The sequence below is a fragment of the Arvicanthis niloticus genome, chromosome 8, assembly GCF_011762505.2.
Source record: "Arvicanthis niloticus isolate mArvNil1 chromosome 8, mArvNil1.pat.X, whole genome shotgun sequence".
NCBI classification, from domain to species: Eukaryota; Metazoa; Chordata; class Mammalia; order Rodentia; family Muridae; genus Arvicanthis; species Arvicanthis niloticus.
This window is the reverse complement of record NC_047665.1, coordinates 51,126,665-51,141,241: the sequence shown is the minus strand read 5'-3', so window position 1 is coordinate 51,141,241 and position 14,577 is coordinate 51,126,665. Positions and strand designations below refer to the sequence as shown.

General features: G+C 42.7%; 1 protein-coding gene across 2 annotated transcripts in view; it reads left to right on the top strand.

Annotated features, from left to right (window-relative positions):
* Nucleotides 1-14,577, top strand: part of Adarb2 (adenosine deaminase RNA specific B2 (inactive)) — a 531,305-nt gene that overhangs the window by 501,478 nt on the left and 15,250 nt on the right. For both annotated transcript variants that reach the window (XM_076939389.1, XM_076939390.1), the window contains exon 8: nucleotides 2,423-2,604. In XM_076939389.1, the coding sequence (XP_076795504.1) occupies nucleotides 2,423-2,604 (182 nt within the window). The remainder of the gene's footprint in view (nucleotides 1-2,422; nucleotides 2,605-14,577) is intronic.

Sequence of the window (14,577 nt, the reverse complement as noted above, 5' to 3'; positions counted from 1 at the left end):
TAAATTCTGTTTATTTATTTGTTTGTTGGGGGGGGGGCTAATTTTTTTGTATCAAGCAGAGTCTTGCCTGGGTTGGTCTCCAACTCACAATTCTCCTGCCTCCATTTCTCAAGTACTGGGTCTACAGGAATATGCAACCGTTCTTGGTATTCTCACCTTTAAAAGAAATTTACTACATTTTTTAAATTAGAAGATATCGCATGCCATGCTGCACATATGGAGATCAGTGGACAACTTTCTAATATTTGAGTTCTCAGGTAAATTAAACTCAGGTCCTCAGATTTGGCGGTCGGCACCTACACCCACTGATCCATCTTGTTATACCTCTTCTTGGCTTCTCAGTTTTTATCTCATTTATCTTTTTGTTTGTTTTGATTTTAGTTTTCTGGTTTTGTGTGTGTGTGTGTGTGTGTGTGTGTGTGTGTGTGTGGTGTGCTTTATGTTTGATGGAAAGAATATGAGGTTGGGTGGGTATGGAGAAAATCTAGGATGAGTTGAGAGGGGGAAAACATAATGTATTTAAAAATGAATAAAATAAATAAATAACGCAATGTCAAAAGACAAGAGAATGCACCAAATTCCTCATGTACAACTCAAAACCACCAACACTGTTCCTCCCAGGAAGAGTTCCCATATCAGTAGGCTCCTCTCTTGAGCTTTGTAGACATTCTGTAACTCATCAGAGTAGTGTCATTAGAGGATTCATGGTGGGTGTGACTTATTGTAGTGAAAATTCAGCATGAAGCAGGAACATTATAGCCAAAAGACATCAGGAAAGAGGACATGTGCTTCTTCCCGACGTGCCCTTTCTCTCATCCCATTCTGATATTTACACTTGGATAAAGTGCATGTATCTGAAGACAGCCCTTTCTTTGCTGAGAAGACTAATGTGACTTCTAGAAACTGACCACAATATTTTTAAATGAAGTTATGCAAATCTGATAGCCTAAAGTAAATGTTTCATAAAACCAATGACTGTTTAAATCGTGAGACTAAATTGTTTGTATATAAATATTACCTTTTATATTCCATTTGAGTTTTATGTAGATGAACACATTACTTTAATGACCTGCATTTACAGAGGGAGACTGAGAGAGTGGCTCCCTGAAATCCTTGCCAGCCAGATGGCTGCCTTTTCTTGCATGAGATTAAAAGATGTTTCTCATTCACCACGATGCTTCCGAGGCAGATTAATATCGCCAGCTAAATTGCTTGTGTTTTCGGAATAAAATTTAAAGAGAACTTTTTAGAGCAATCGGTGTCACCGGTTCTCAGAGCAGATTGCTCTCCAGGTAGAGACGCATTCGGTAATTAATGAAAAGAATTCTGTGTTAATTGACTGCTTCGGGAAGAAAGATATAATGACTCCTTATTAATCATCAAAAGAGATGTACAGCATGGAGGCCCCACAATAATTGCTCCAACAGTGGAGAAATGTTAATTAATGAAAAAGAACAATGCTGTAAGAAATTAGCTACATAATGCCTGCCTCCAATAGTGGTTGCATTCGAAACACAGCAGGGTGGAAACCACATTAAGTAGTAGATACATAGAACTTTGTGCCCCGAATTTAGGTCGGAGGGCAAAAAAAAAAAAATATCACAATACTTCCTCTGCTTGAAGAAATAAGAACATTCACCCAGAGCTATATTTATTTCAAAGAAAGAGCCCTTGTCAATCATCTCTGATCTAGGCTTTAAAAAAAAAAATCCCCAGACCAAAACAAGGTCATTTATTAATGCTCTGTAATTTCAATACAGTAGGTCATTCTGAGTGCTAAGAACAAAGGGTATGGAAGATGGTGCTTTTCTCCAAATGGAAATCAGCAAATTCAGTTTCTGAACCTATTCCAGATGGAATATAAGGGGGGGGAGGGGGGAACCTTCAAATTCACTTCTTTTAAAGAGTCTGATTTTAAATCTCTGGGAGAATAGTACTTCCTGTCTCTCTAACAACTCGGTTTTCCAGAAAAGAAAGTCGAGCTAGGGAACACAAAGACACTATCAGAGCTCTGTCCTAGGTCCTTAGAGTGTAGTAGAATCAGTGGCCACCCTGATGATTTGCATCTGAGATGTTCCCAGGTTATTACTCCCCAGGCTGAAAAGGGAGACACTTCAAAGAGCAGACAGCTAAAGGAGAGAATAATACTGACACCTCTTCCAAGTCCAGCTCCCTGAGTGCCCCAGGAGCTGCCAGCACTGCATCACCAGCAGGAGCAGCTCCCAGCACTGAGTCCCCAACAGGCACAGCTCCCAGCACTGAGGCCCCAGCAGGCACAGCTGCTAGCACTGCATTCCCCACCCCCACCCCCACCCCCCAGGCACAGCTCCCAGGACTGCATCCCCAGCAGACACAGCTGCCAACACTGCATCCCCAGCAGGCTCAGGAATCCCACTGACTTCACCCTTGCTTTTCCTTCTAGCTGGAATGTACTGGGACTCCAAGGCGCTCTCCTCTGTCACTTCATCGAGCCTGTGTACCTCCACAGCATCATTGTGGGAAGCCTGCACCACACGGGCCACCTTGCACGGGTCATGAGCCACAGGATGGAGGGCATCGGCCAGCTCCCTGCCTCATACCGACAAAATAGGCCTCTCCTTAGTGGTAAGAGACCTGCATCCCACCACCTTGTCCTCAGGCTGCTGAACACAGGCCCCATGGTTGCAACTCTTATCTGGTTACATTCACTTTGGCAATGATGATTTTAGACTTAATGAGTAAAGTAACAGCAATGAAAAAAACTTAAAATGGACCAATAGTGTGTGTGTGTGTGCGCGCGCGCTCGCGCGCATGCATGCACGCATGCACACATACTCACATGTATAACAATCACAGCATGTCCAATAATAACAGTTTAGCATGAATTCAGGAGGGACCTAGCACATCACACATCTGTATGTTGTTTTCACTGCAGTGATTTATAGTGAATTATAATTCCTAGTAATGAAATAAGGTTTAAGAGGCCCCCAGCACCTGTCTTAGATATCCCTGGTGTGTGAGAACCTGAGTTCAAATCCTCAGAACTCACATAAAAAAACTGAGTATATTGAATGTGGTAGTAGTGTACATCCCAGCACTCTTTGGGGGTAATGGAAGCCAGAGACAGCAGCTTCACCGGACAGAAGGTCACTGGCCAATTAACCTAATGTATATATGCCATGGAAAAAAGAGACCCAATCTCATACAAAAAAAGCAGGGACTGACGCTCAAGATTGTCCTCTGACTTCTACTGTAACACACAGAGAGAGAGAGAGAGAGAGAGAGAGAGAGAGAGAGAGAGAGAGAGAGAGAGAGAGAGGAGGGAAGTGTCAGCCAGTCCCCAGTATATCTGCAGAACCTAGAAGGACACCCTCTGTTGTAGGACTGGCTGGGACCTCATCTGGGAGGCAAGCCCTAAGAAAGACACCACACCTTCCCACAAGCCTAGGTGCCTTTAGGGAGGGAACCCAGACATGCCAATCCACCTGGCAACAGCTGGTTGCAAGAGTCATAGGTCACATAGCTTTAGAAACACTGGAAGGTGTGAACTTTTGTGTCTCATAGAAAGGAACCAATGAGAAATCTCCATAGGTTTGGAAAAGTGATATTTATATACTGGGACCAGCCTTCTGTATTAATCATAAACTTCGAGGCTTGTAGGAGCTAACTGGAGCAGAAAAAAGAAGCATGTGACCTTTAATCGTGTCCTGTTAGCCTTGTAATGAGAACCTGGTGGAAAACTCTAGATCTTTACATGAGTTCCCTTGTGCTTCAGGAGAGTTCTCTTGAGAAACTACTTGTGGCAAAATCAGGCAGGCACACTGAGAAACAGTGGAACTCTCTGTGCAAAAGCAAGCCAGGGCTCCGCTCCAGGAGCTGGGGGCAAGCACTCATGGGCTTGGCTGGTTTACTCTCAGCCTGTGCTGAGAAAGGTGTGAATGGGAAGTACTTTCCATAGGTCCATGGGTGCTAATACTTAGTCCAGGTACTGTGAAGCTCTTAGGAGGTGAGGGCTTGGTAGAGAAAGTAGGTCAGTGGAGCAGGCCTAGGAGAAGTAGGTCACTGGAGCAGACCTAGATGTTTTATGGCCTCACTTTCTGTTTGTACTGCCTCCTGACTACTTGTATAAAAACAAGTAGCCTCTTAGGCTCCTCCATGATAGACTGTCTCTCCTCAAATTATAAGCCAATGTAAACTCTTCTTCCCTTAAGTTGCTCTGTCAAGTAATTTGGTCACAGCAATAAGAGAAGTTTAATACAGCCAGTAACTAAGAAAGAAAAAAAAAAAAAAAAACAGGAAAACAAAGCAGTTGTTGGTGTATATGTATGTATGTGTGTATATCTATATATGTATGTATTTGTGTGCGTATATATGTATATACATATCTACATGTCTGTCTGTCTGACTGTGATTGTATGTTTGTGTGTATCTCTGTGTGTATATATAGATCTGAATATGTCTGTGTATCTGTGTGTTGCAATTGGGCCTAAGATCTTTTTTCTCAGAATTTTAAAACTGTTCCACACTATAAGATCAGGTGTGAAAAGGGGACCTGATGGGAGCAGCTGTGGGAAAGAAATGAAATAATTCATGCAGAGCACAGGGGGATGCTAAGCAAATTCTTAAGATGCCAGCCATCACAGAAATGAATCTCTTTATTCTTCTATTCTACAATGTTGGCCATTTAAAAGTTATATAAAATAAGATCACAGATTTAAGAAGTTAAAACAGATAGGGCAGAAAAGGAGCTCCCTCCGTATGTCACCAACTAGCCACTTGTATTACGTATTACGTAATACAAGTACTTGTATTACGTATTAAAACCCCAGGCATTTTAGACAACATCTACACTCTTAGGATCCTTTGTAAGACTTACCTTCCTTTTTAGCAGTGAAGAGAGTTTGTGACTTCAGACAGCACCACAATCCTAGCTCATGATGCTGAGTGTGGTGATACACACCTGTCATTTGAGTGTTCAGAAAACGGAGGGAGGCTCCTGGGCTTGATATATAGTGAATTACAGACTAGAATTTCAGACTAACCAGACATACATAGAGAGAGAGACTGGCATCATTCTGTGTTCAAAGGCACAGGATTTATTAGACTCTTGCTAGATCTTGAGGCTCCAAGTGTGCAGCAGCTAAGGAGAACTTGTCCTGAAATGCTGGCAAGTTTCAGCAAGGCTATCTGGAAAAGGCTGGCACGGTGTAATCCAGAAATGTTAAATAGTTGTCTGTATCCAGATTTTCCCTTATTTCACTGTAACACAAGGTTGACTATTGTGAAAGGGGTGATATTTCATCTCCATCCTGAGGGCTGAGTTAATATCAATACTAAAGGCTGGATTTGCCCACAGGCAGTGGGAAGCCTACCCTTTCAGCTTACTGCATCACCCCTGTACCCCTACCATTGTTCCCAGACTATTGGCTGTCTCCTTCACTCTCAACATCGAATGTGCGATGGGTCTTAATCACTAGCTAGCCAGTGGTATACATAATGGATTGAGTTTTAGTTCGCCTGAAAAGTCCAAGCTATAAAGGCTGTCTTTGGGTTCAACCTAGGCTGAAGAATCCATCACTCTAACTATAACAGCTCTTGAGAAATGAACAACCTAAAGGTGGTATTCATGGGGTCAGAAAGGAAGCGAGTAGAGAGGTATTATCCAGGTGGTACAACTGTTATAAAGTTCAGCAGTGTCCCGAGCGTGGCAACGTCATTTAGAGAAATCTGATGACACTTCTTTAACAGACACCCTCTCTGTGCACTGACTTTATGACATGGATCATTTCATTCAGTCTTTATACCAACCAAAAACAAATACAAGTCACTCCATTTCTTTTAAGTGTCAAAGGAAGGCTAGGAAGCCACCTCACTCAGTAAAATGTTTGTCTTGCAGGCCCAAGGACCTGTGTTCAAGCTCTAGGGCCCACACTAAAAGGCCTGCAATTGTGGCTCCATGGCCAGGTGGTCTGGCCTACTTAGACATGGAGGTCACTGAGAAACTCTGTCTTAGAAGGTAGATGCTGACCCTAAAGAACAATACTGAACATTACCTGCGGCCGCCACATACATGCACATGCCAACCTTCATACCAACGAGCACATAGTAATTAACTTGGAAAGAGACTCACATAATGCGATATATGCCTTAAGATGCTCTACTTAACCAAAATGAACAAGAACTTAAACTCAAGTCCAGTTGGCTTAAATTTTACATTCTTCTAATAGATCGCATCCTGCAACGGTGCAGAACAGTGCAGTTCTTAGACGCCTATTTTAAAACACACACACACACACACACACACACACACACACACACACACATAAAAACTAATAATGCGAAACGAGCCTAGCTAAAGAGGCAGCGACGTCTAACTGCTGGAGAGGGAGTGTGGGGGCATCAAGCCAGTGCACTGGAGTGTGTCCAAAACTCTTAGCTGCCTGCTGCTCTCAGCACCTCACGCAGCACTGAAGACTTGCCTGCCACCAAGCACAGACGTGAAGGGTTCGCCTTGAGGTCTAGAAAATTATATTTATTTTTTAAATGGCCAATAATTTCAGCAATTCTGAGAAAATGCTACTTGGGGAGCACACTCTTCCTCTTTCTTGCTTCCATTCTTCCTTGCTTTTCTTTATCCTGTCTTGTCTTAAAGTGACCAAAGACTCGCTCTAAGCACCAAACGTAGTTCTAGACAAGATTGGCTGGTGGGGGGAGCTGGAATGGAAGCATATGTCAATGTCTCTACACAAGATGTCCCCAAATTATGGCATGGTTCTTGGATTTATTGTAGGTTTTAAAAAGAGAGGCGCTTCTCTTTACATTCTCTTTTTCTATGCTCCTAACTCCTCGAGTAGTCCTCATTGTTCTGTATTTATCTAAGAGTGAGAAAAAAAATGATTCAGGAATGGGGCAGATGGCTCATCAGTTCTGAGTGCTATGCTGCTCTTGCATGCAACCTTAGTTTGGTTCTCAGCAGCTTACAATGTCCTGTAACTCCAGCTACAGGGGATCCAGTGCCCTCTACTGATTTCTATGGGCACCTGATTCACATATACGTATCCACACAGAGAAATGCACACAAGGTTAGAATAAGTCCTTTGAACAGTGATTTAAAATTAATAAATACTAAGAAAGGGAAAATACAATACCAACCCACTGTCCAGTTAGTGGTCCTTGTTCATCCTCTGGGAACTCGGACATTCCTCCTTGGACATCGGTCGCTTATCTGTGCTCTTTATGAATGGCGTGTTCATCTGGGACATGGCAACATAAATACAATGACAACTTTTAATTGCTGTTACTGTAGAGTTGCTCAGCAGGTACTTGCTCCACAAGCAAAGGGACCTCCATTCAGGTGCCCAACACCAACATACAAGTCAAGCATAGCAGCGTGCCTGTAAGTCTAACACTAGGAAGGGCAGAGTCAGGTAGATCCCTGGAGCTCACTGGTCAGCCAGTCTTGCCAGAATGGTCAGGTTCAGGTTCACTGGAGAGTCCTTGTTTCAAAAAAATAAAGTGAAGGGCCACAAGATGGCTCAGTTGTGTAAAGCAATTGTCACACAAGCCTGACAACCCGAGTTGGATCCCCAAAAACCCGGGTTGAATAAAAGCTTACATACACCATGCATCAGCAGAAGTGAGTGAAACCCAGGGCCACCTGATTGGCTTAAGGTATAGCCTAACCCCTGAGACACTATGTCCTCTCCCCCAGCCCATGGGGCAATGTCTCCCCCTCTAGCAGTGTAGTCCCACTAAACCCGTCATCCTATACTTACCTAGAATATGGTTCTCATTACTATAAAGACGCAAACTGAGCTAAATCTTGATATCTCGACGCCTGCTCAGACAGAACCCCTAAGCAGTCATTGCCTTTTGATGGGCATTTGAAAATGAATCATGCAAATTTTGAAAAGAAATCATCCTAATTTCTTGAAGAAGGAAAAGAAAAAAAAAAAACAAGAGTGGGGGAGGAGAAAGTCTGGCCTGAGGATAATAATAAAAAGTGCACTCAAACAAGCAGATGAGCTTCGTCAAGGTCAGTTTGCAGAGTTGCCCTAAAAGGTGAAGCTCACACATTAGTAGAAAGAAGCCCTGCAATTTAGATACAGCTAAATCAGTTCTGGGTTAAAAAGAATCAACCAAGCTGAAAAGGATACCCTCATTGCCACAGACACAGGGTGCATATTAATGTGTCAACGTCAAGCTTGAAGTATTCTGCATAAGGCAAGCTAACCTGAAGTCAACTTCAGGACCAGAAGCCTGTGAGCATGCTAAGGCTGGGCCAAATCCTGACTTCTTCGTGGGGAGAAAAATTCATCATTACCTGAAAACAACCACCCTAAAGAAGGCTGCCATTGTAAATTCTGCCTTCCTGTGAACTCAATAAGACAAAAGCAAAGTGTGAGAGTAATAACTAATGAAAATCTATACTTGGAATATTTGTGGTTTTAGAAAAACAAAGTGCCACAAAATGGAAAGTGACTTTGACAGCTTGTTTTTACCAAGCTGAAGATACATGTTTCCTGATGCTTTCAACATCAAGATGAACTTTTTTCCCATCAAGTAAAAATATCACAGTAAGATGAAGGGACCAGATAGCATAGCTGTGCATTTGAATGAGACATGTCCCCTATAGTCTAGTTATTTGAACAATTGGTTCCAGTTGGTGGCATTGTTTGGGAATGTTTACCATGTGGGACCTTGCTGTAGGAAGTATGTCCTTGAGTGTGGGCTTTGGGGGTTTATAGCCTGGCCCTGTCTTTGGCTCTCCCCTTCCTCTTCTCTTCCCCCTACACCCTTTCTGGCCCCTGAGTTAGTTTGAACAGTCAGCTTCCTGCCCCTGTCTCTGTGCTTCCCTTACTGTTGACCTTCTCCACCATGATAGACCCTGTCCCTCTGAGGCTGTAAATCAGAATAAACCCTTTCTTCCTTAAGATGCTTTTGCCAGGGTATTTTATCACAGCAAAAGAAAAATAACCAATATAATCTCTCTCTCTCTCTCTCTCTCTCTCTCTCTCTCTCTCTCTCTCTCTCTCTCTCTCTCTGTTCACCCAGTCTACTGTACAGGTCTCTGGGATTGACTCTGTAGGTCTGGAAGCAGGTATCTTTATCCACTGAGCCATCTCATCAGCCCAAGATGTGGTTTTTAGTCTTGACTTTTCTAAGCCCACACTGAAAATAAATTATTTTTATAATACACAGCAAGGTTATAGCAATGATCGGGAGAGCTGAATCCAGAGACAGGTCAGAGAATTGATCGCTAGAACTGTGTGTTGAAGATCACTGTTTTAGCTTGGTGCGATGAATGCTGGCACATTTCTAAAAGAAATAGAGAGCATCGGTTCTCTTTCTTCCTGGTACTGGTTGCCCTGAAGCAGTGAAAAATTATAGCAATCATATCCAGAAGCTGGTTTAGATATTGTGTTTCCTGACAACATAGTCAGAAGATCGATGTGCACTAAAATCTTCACCAACAACAGGCTAAGTTTTACCCTATTCTATTTGCTTTTCATACTCTGGATACCAAAAGGCATCCATGTTTGGCACCTGTGTACACTGTGTTTAAGAATCTTATGTGGAATGCTCTTCTTCTCGAATCCAAGAGAAGTTTAGTGATGATAATTATTACAAAAGAACTTGTAAGTTATTTTTTATAATAACTTGTAAGCAAGTATTTTTTCATCTAGATATTAATTTGTAGTATCATTTTATATTACAACAAATTTAAGTATATGATGTAGTAACTGACAAACTTCCATAAATATTTTCTGTAAACACATGTACTTTAAAAAAAAAAAAGTATTGGAGGTATACAAGCCATTGGTTCTTCACATACTCCCTTCACTTCCCTTCCCCCAGGCCTTCTCCTAGGCAGCATCAGAAGTTGGTTTGAGTTCCTTCCAATACCTCAAGAGGGCTCCAGGCCATGGTTGTTGTGTTTATTTTTTTATTATTATTATTTTCCTTCCGCTTCCTGCTCGCTTCCGGCTCCCCTGGAGCAGAGAACCCAGGCATAGATTGCCTTCCTGTTCATCTTGTGCTTAGGAACTCTACACAGCAAGTTTCAGACCAGCCAGGGCTTCATAATTTAGCTATCTGGAAAAATAAAAAGGGGGTGGGGGGGTGAGGGGCATGAAAAAATCAAAACCAAGGCTCAGGGGCAGAGTAAGGAAAACTGTTCTCCTAAAGGTCCAAGTGACCACCCAAGGAAGAGGATATGGAATGGTCTGTGGAAACATCTTCCAGAAGGAAAGAAAAACTTCTCTGTCAGCAAGATCTTTGTCTTTTTGGGTTTTTTGTTTTTGTTTTGCTTTTGTTTTTGTTTTTTTCTTAAAGGTTAGCCAAGGTTGTGGGGATAGGTGCCTATGTGGCTATGTCCTAGGTTTCCTTTTGACGTTTATTTTTGGATCAGAGATCCTGTTAAGCCAAACAGGTTTGGTTGTTTTGTCTATTTGCAAGAGGGAGTATTGGGGGTGGGGAGATGGAGACATGGCCCTGAGGTTGAGCACACGTTTCCAGAGAACTGGAGTTGGCTCCAGGCACCCAACTCCCAACCCCAACTCCTCATAGGTTCTATGGATTCAAACTCCGTAGAAGTCATGCTTGCACAATGCATGCTTGTGCCCACTCAGCCATCTTCCCAGCCCCCTTGGTTTATTTTTTAAATACACTGAGAACTTGTTTAGACAAAACCTCACCACCCAATATACCAACTGCCCACCCTCAGTCCCACCACATTCTGTAGGCTCTGCAGCACATACCATAGATTTCTCACCAGATATGCTCTATTAAGGCAAGAGAATATCTACAAAACTACTGACGATTATGATAGTGTTCATGTTAATGATAATAAATAAAATGACATTAATATGACAGATTTACCAATTCTGTTTCCACTAGAAGTGTGTGTGTATGAGAAAGAGTTTGTGTGTATGTATGTCTGTGTCTCTGTGTGTGTGTGTGTGTGTGTGTGTATGTGAGAGAGAGTGTGAGTGTGTCTGTGTGTGTCTGTGTGTGTGTCTGTGTGTGTGTCTGTATGTGTCTCTGTCTCTCTGTCTCTGTGTGTGTCTCTGTCTGTCTGTCTGTCTGTCTGTGTGCGTGTGTGTGTCTGTGTGGAGAGAGCAGGGGAGATTACACAGGGTACACAGGATATCTGGCAGTATATTAAATTCAAGAGGCCCCTTCTATCCCTGCAACTTTATGATTCCATGCATGCCTGGAAGCATGCTACTCCATTTATTTTGCAAAATTAAATGTAATGTGCCCCCGTATTATAGACTTGCCTCACTTCATATAAAAATCTCATCCCTGAAAGGTCTTGTGTAAATTTAATTTGGGGAGAGCGAATTGCATTTTAAATATAGTAGGCTCACCAACTATTTAAAGACATGCTGTAATGTCTCACTTATATAACGCCTTTTTTAATAAATAAGACTTTCTTTAAAGTAAGGCATCTTTATGTAGATGTGAGCCATCATAAGGCTAATGGTCATGGATGAGTTGTGGATAGTCCACCTCTGCTCTTAAATAATGATGGAACTAAGAGCAACGGTCATAGTAACTTGTTCGGATCGAATGCTGGCAAAAAGGAAAACGGTCATAGGTTAATTAACTTATCAGAGATCGCACTACTAGAAAGTCATAGACATGACATTTGACCTTGACCTATTTCTGAACTCATCTTGTTAACACAATTGTGTGAACCGAAATGCAAGTCAGACAACCTCACTGAGTGTGCTCCGGTAATATCCTCCACACACACACAACCATCAACCTCCAGAATGTGTGAGGCAAAGGTTGTAGAGACTGGCTAATTTCCTATGCGGATCTACTTTGGAATAAGAGATAACATTTCAAAAAATTCGACAAAGATGATTAACCAAATTACAAACATCAACATGTCACTGTGCTGAATATCAGACTGAACAAACTTGCAATAGCATTATGTCTGTTACAGGTTACTTTCCTGGAAAAACTGTTTAGATTGCTTAGAGTCAGGCATTATTGGAAGTGTGGCCTTGTTGGAGTGGGTGTGGCCTTGTTGGAGTAGGTGTGGCCTTGTTGGAGTGGGGTGTGGCCTTGTTGGAGTGGGCGTGGCCTTGTTGGAGTGGGCGTGGCCTTGTTGGAGTAGGTGTGGCCTAGTGGGAGAAAGTGTATCGCTTGGGGTGGAGGTGAGCTTTAAGGTCTCAAAAGCTCAAATTGGACCTAGTGGCTCACACTCTTCCTGCTGCCTGCCAATCCAGATGTAGAACTCTCAGCTATCTCTCCAGCACCATGCCCACCTATACACCACCATGCTTCCCTCTATGATGATAATGGACTGAACCTCTGAACTATAAGCTAGCCCCAACTAAATGTTTTCCTTTATAAGGGTTGTGGTGGTCTTGGTGTCCCTTCCCAACTAAACCAAGTCCAAGAGCCTGTAGCATTGAGGCAGACCCATCAGACAGGTGTTTGCTTTGTTTATTCTGTAAACTTGAGAACCGGCCAGCTACTGTTAAGGTATCTGCACACAGTCCTCCACCTGGACTAGCCTTGCTGGAGCCAAGAGGAAGGGCAAACAAATTGCCCCAGAGAGGGGGAAGAGAACCTTCTCATCTGCAGATCTGTCCTTTTGCCAGTAGATGGTGCCAGAGTGTGGGATGATTCTAGGAAAAGCTACTCAGAGGGCGGAGTTTTCCAGGAAGTGGCTCTGAGACGGCCAAGTTGTCCCGAGATGCTCAGAGTGTGTAATTATTCCAGGAAGTGCCACATACATATATTGGAGTTTTGGTGAAATGTCATATTTGGAAAGGGGAATCTTGCAGTTCTGATTAAAGTTCATGAAATGAGGAGATGATGACATAATTCATTTCAGAGGACCCCCACATGCAGTCACGTTTGTTATTATAAGAAAGTCACAGAAAAAAAAAAAAAAAAAAAAGACCTATGAAGTCAGAAGCAGAGACTGAAGTGATACAGCCACAAACCAAAAGTGTACTTGGAGATTCCAGAAAATAGACAGATCGAGGAGGGTTTGCTTCTCCCCAAAGCTTCCAGAAAGCATGGCCCTGTTACCTTGACTGTATCAGAGCACAAATCTGTATTGTTTCAAGCAATTAACTTTATAATAAACTAACTATAATGCTCCATTGGTAAAGCATAATTTTCTCAATTTTAGAAATAATATTAAATTATGCATTATTGTTCCCTCACTACAAAATAATTCACTAAAGGCAAATGTTTCTTAGGATTTCTATTGGGTCAGTTTTATTTTTATTTGTTTATATTTTCTGAATGCTCAATAGAAAGTTCCCAAAATCTATGGAAGGTAGTCTACAGAATAAGAAACAAGACACCATGTATCTTAGTTAGGTTTATATTGCTGTGATAAAACACCATGACCAAAAGTAACTTGGAGAAGAATGTGACCCTCCCTTCTGCCCAGGGACTGTTGACCACCAACCCAGAGGAGGAGTGTGCAGGGTTCAGGTGGATGAATTGTCTTCCAGAATCAGCTTCAGTGAGACAGCTCAACTTCACTGAGGTGAACAAGGGCTATATAGACCTCAGGAATTGAGTAGGGTGTACATTAATGGCTAAAATGAAGGCCTGGGAATGCAGCAATTACATAAAAAGGGATTCAAAAAACCGGTCTGGCAGGTTCTGAGAGGGGGAGGGGAGAGGAGAGGGAGAGGTTAAACCTGTAATCTGGCCATAAACTATGTGACTTTCCTCAGAGGTTTTTATGGGCAGTAACTGGGAGGGAAGGACTGATTGCTAACACAGTACTTAATTATCATAAAGCAGGAAGGGCTGAGTGGGACTTAAATGCAGAGCTTGCAGGAAGCTCTGTGCAGGGTCATCCCCTAGATAAGGCCCGGCCCCTGAACACTCTCCAGATAAGATGAGGCTGAGAAGAGCAAGGTCTGTTGAGAAAGAGAGTCCTCCATTTTGTGCCAAACTCGGAGAGCTTATGTCCATCCGGACATGATGAACGGAGACCTTAATAGCAGGGTTTTCCAACCAAAGAAAAGGTTTATTTCATCTTAAAATCCTCAGATCACAGTCCGTCACTGAGGAAAGTCAGGTCAGGAGCTTAAGGCAGGGACCTGGAGAAGAGAACTGAGGCCAGGGCCATAGACAAACACCGTTTACTGGCTTACTCCCCTTGGCTTGCTCAGCCTGTTTTGTTTTTTGTTTGTTTGTTTGTTTTGTTTTGTTTTTTGGTTTGTTTGTTTGTTTGTTTGTTTGTTTTTTCCCCCCCGAGCCAGGGTTTCTCTGTGTAGCCCTGGCTGTCCTGGAACTCACTCTGTAGAGCCCGGCTAAGCCTGCTTTCTTATACCATCCAGGACCACCTTTCTATACCATACAGGACCACCTGTCTAAGACTGGCACCGCCTCCAGGAAGCTGGCACCGCCTCCAGGGAGCTCTTACCTCCACATCAAACATTGACATCAAACAAAACATCAGGAAAATGCCATGCAGATTTGCCTACAGGCCAATCTTATGGAGGCATTTTCTCAATTAAAATTCCCTCTTGCCAGATATGTCTAGGTTCTAACCAGCATACCATGGATTCCATCACCTGTATTAATTAATCCTGTATCACTTGCTCA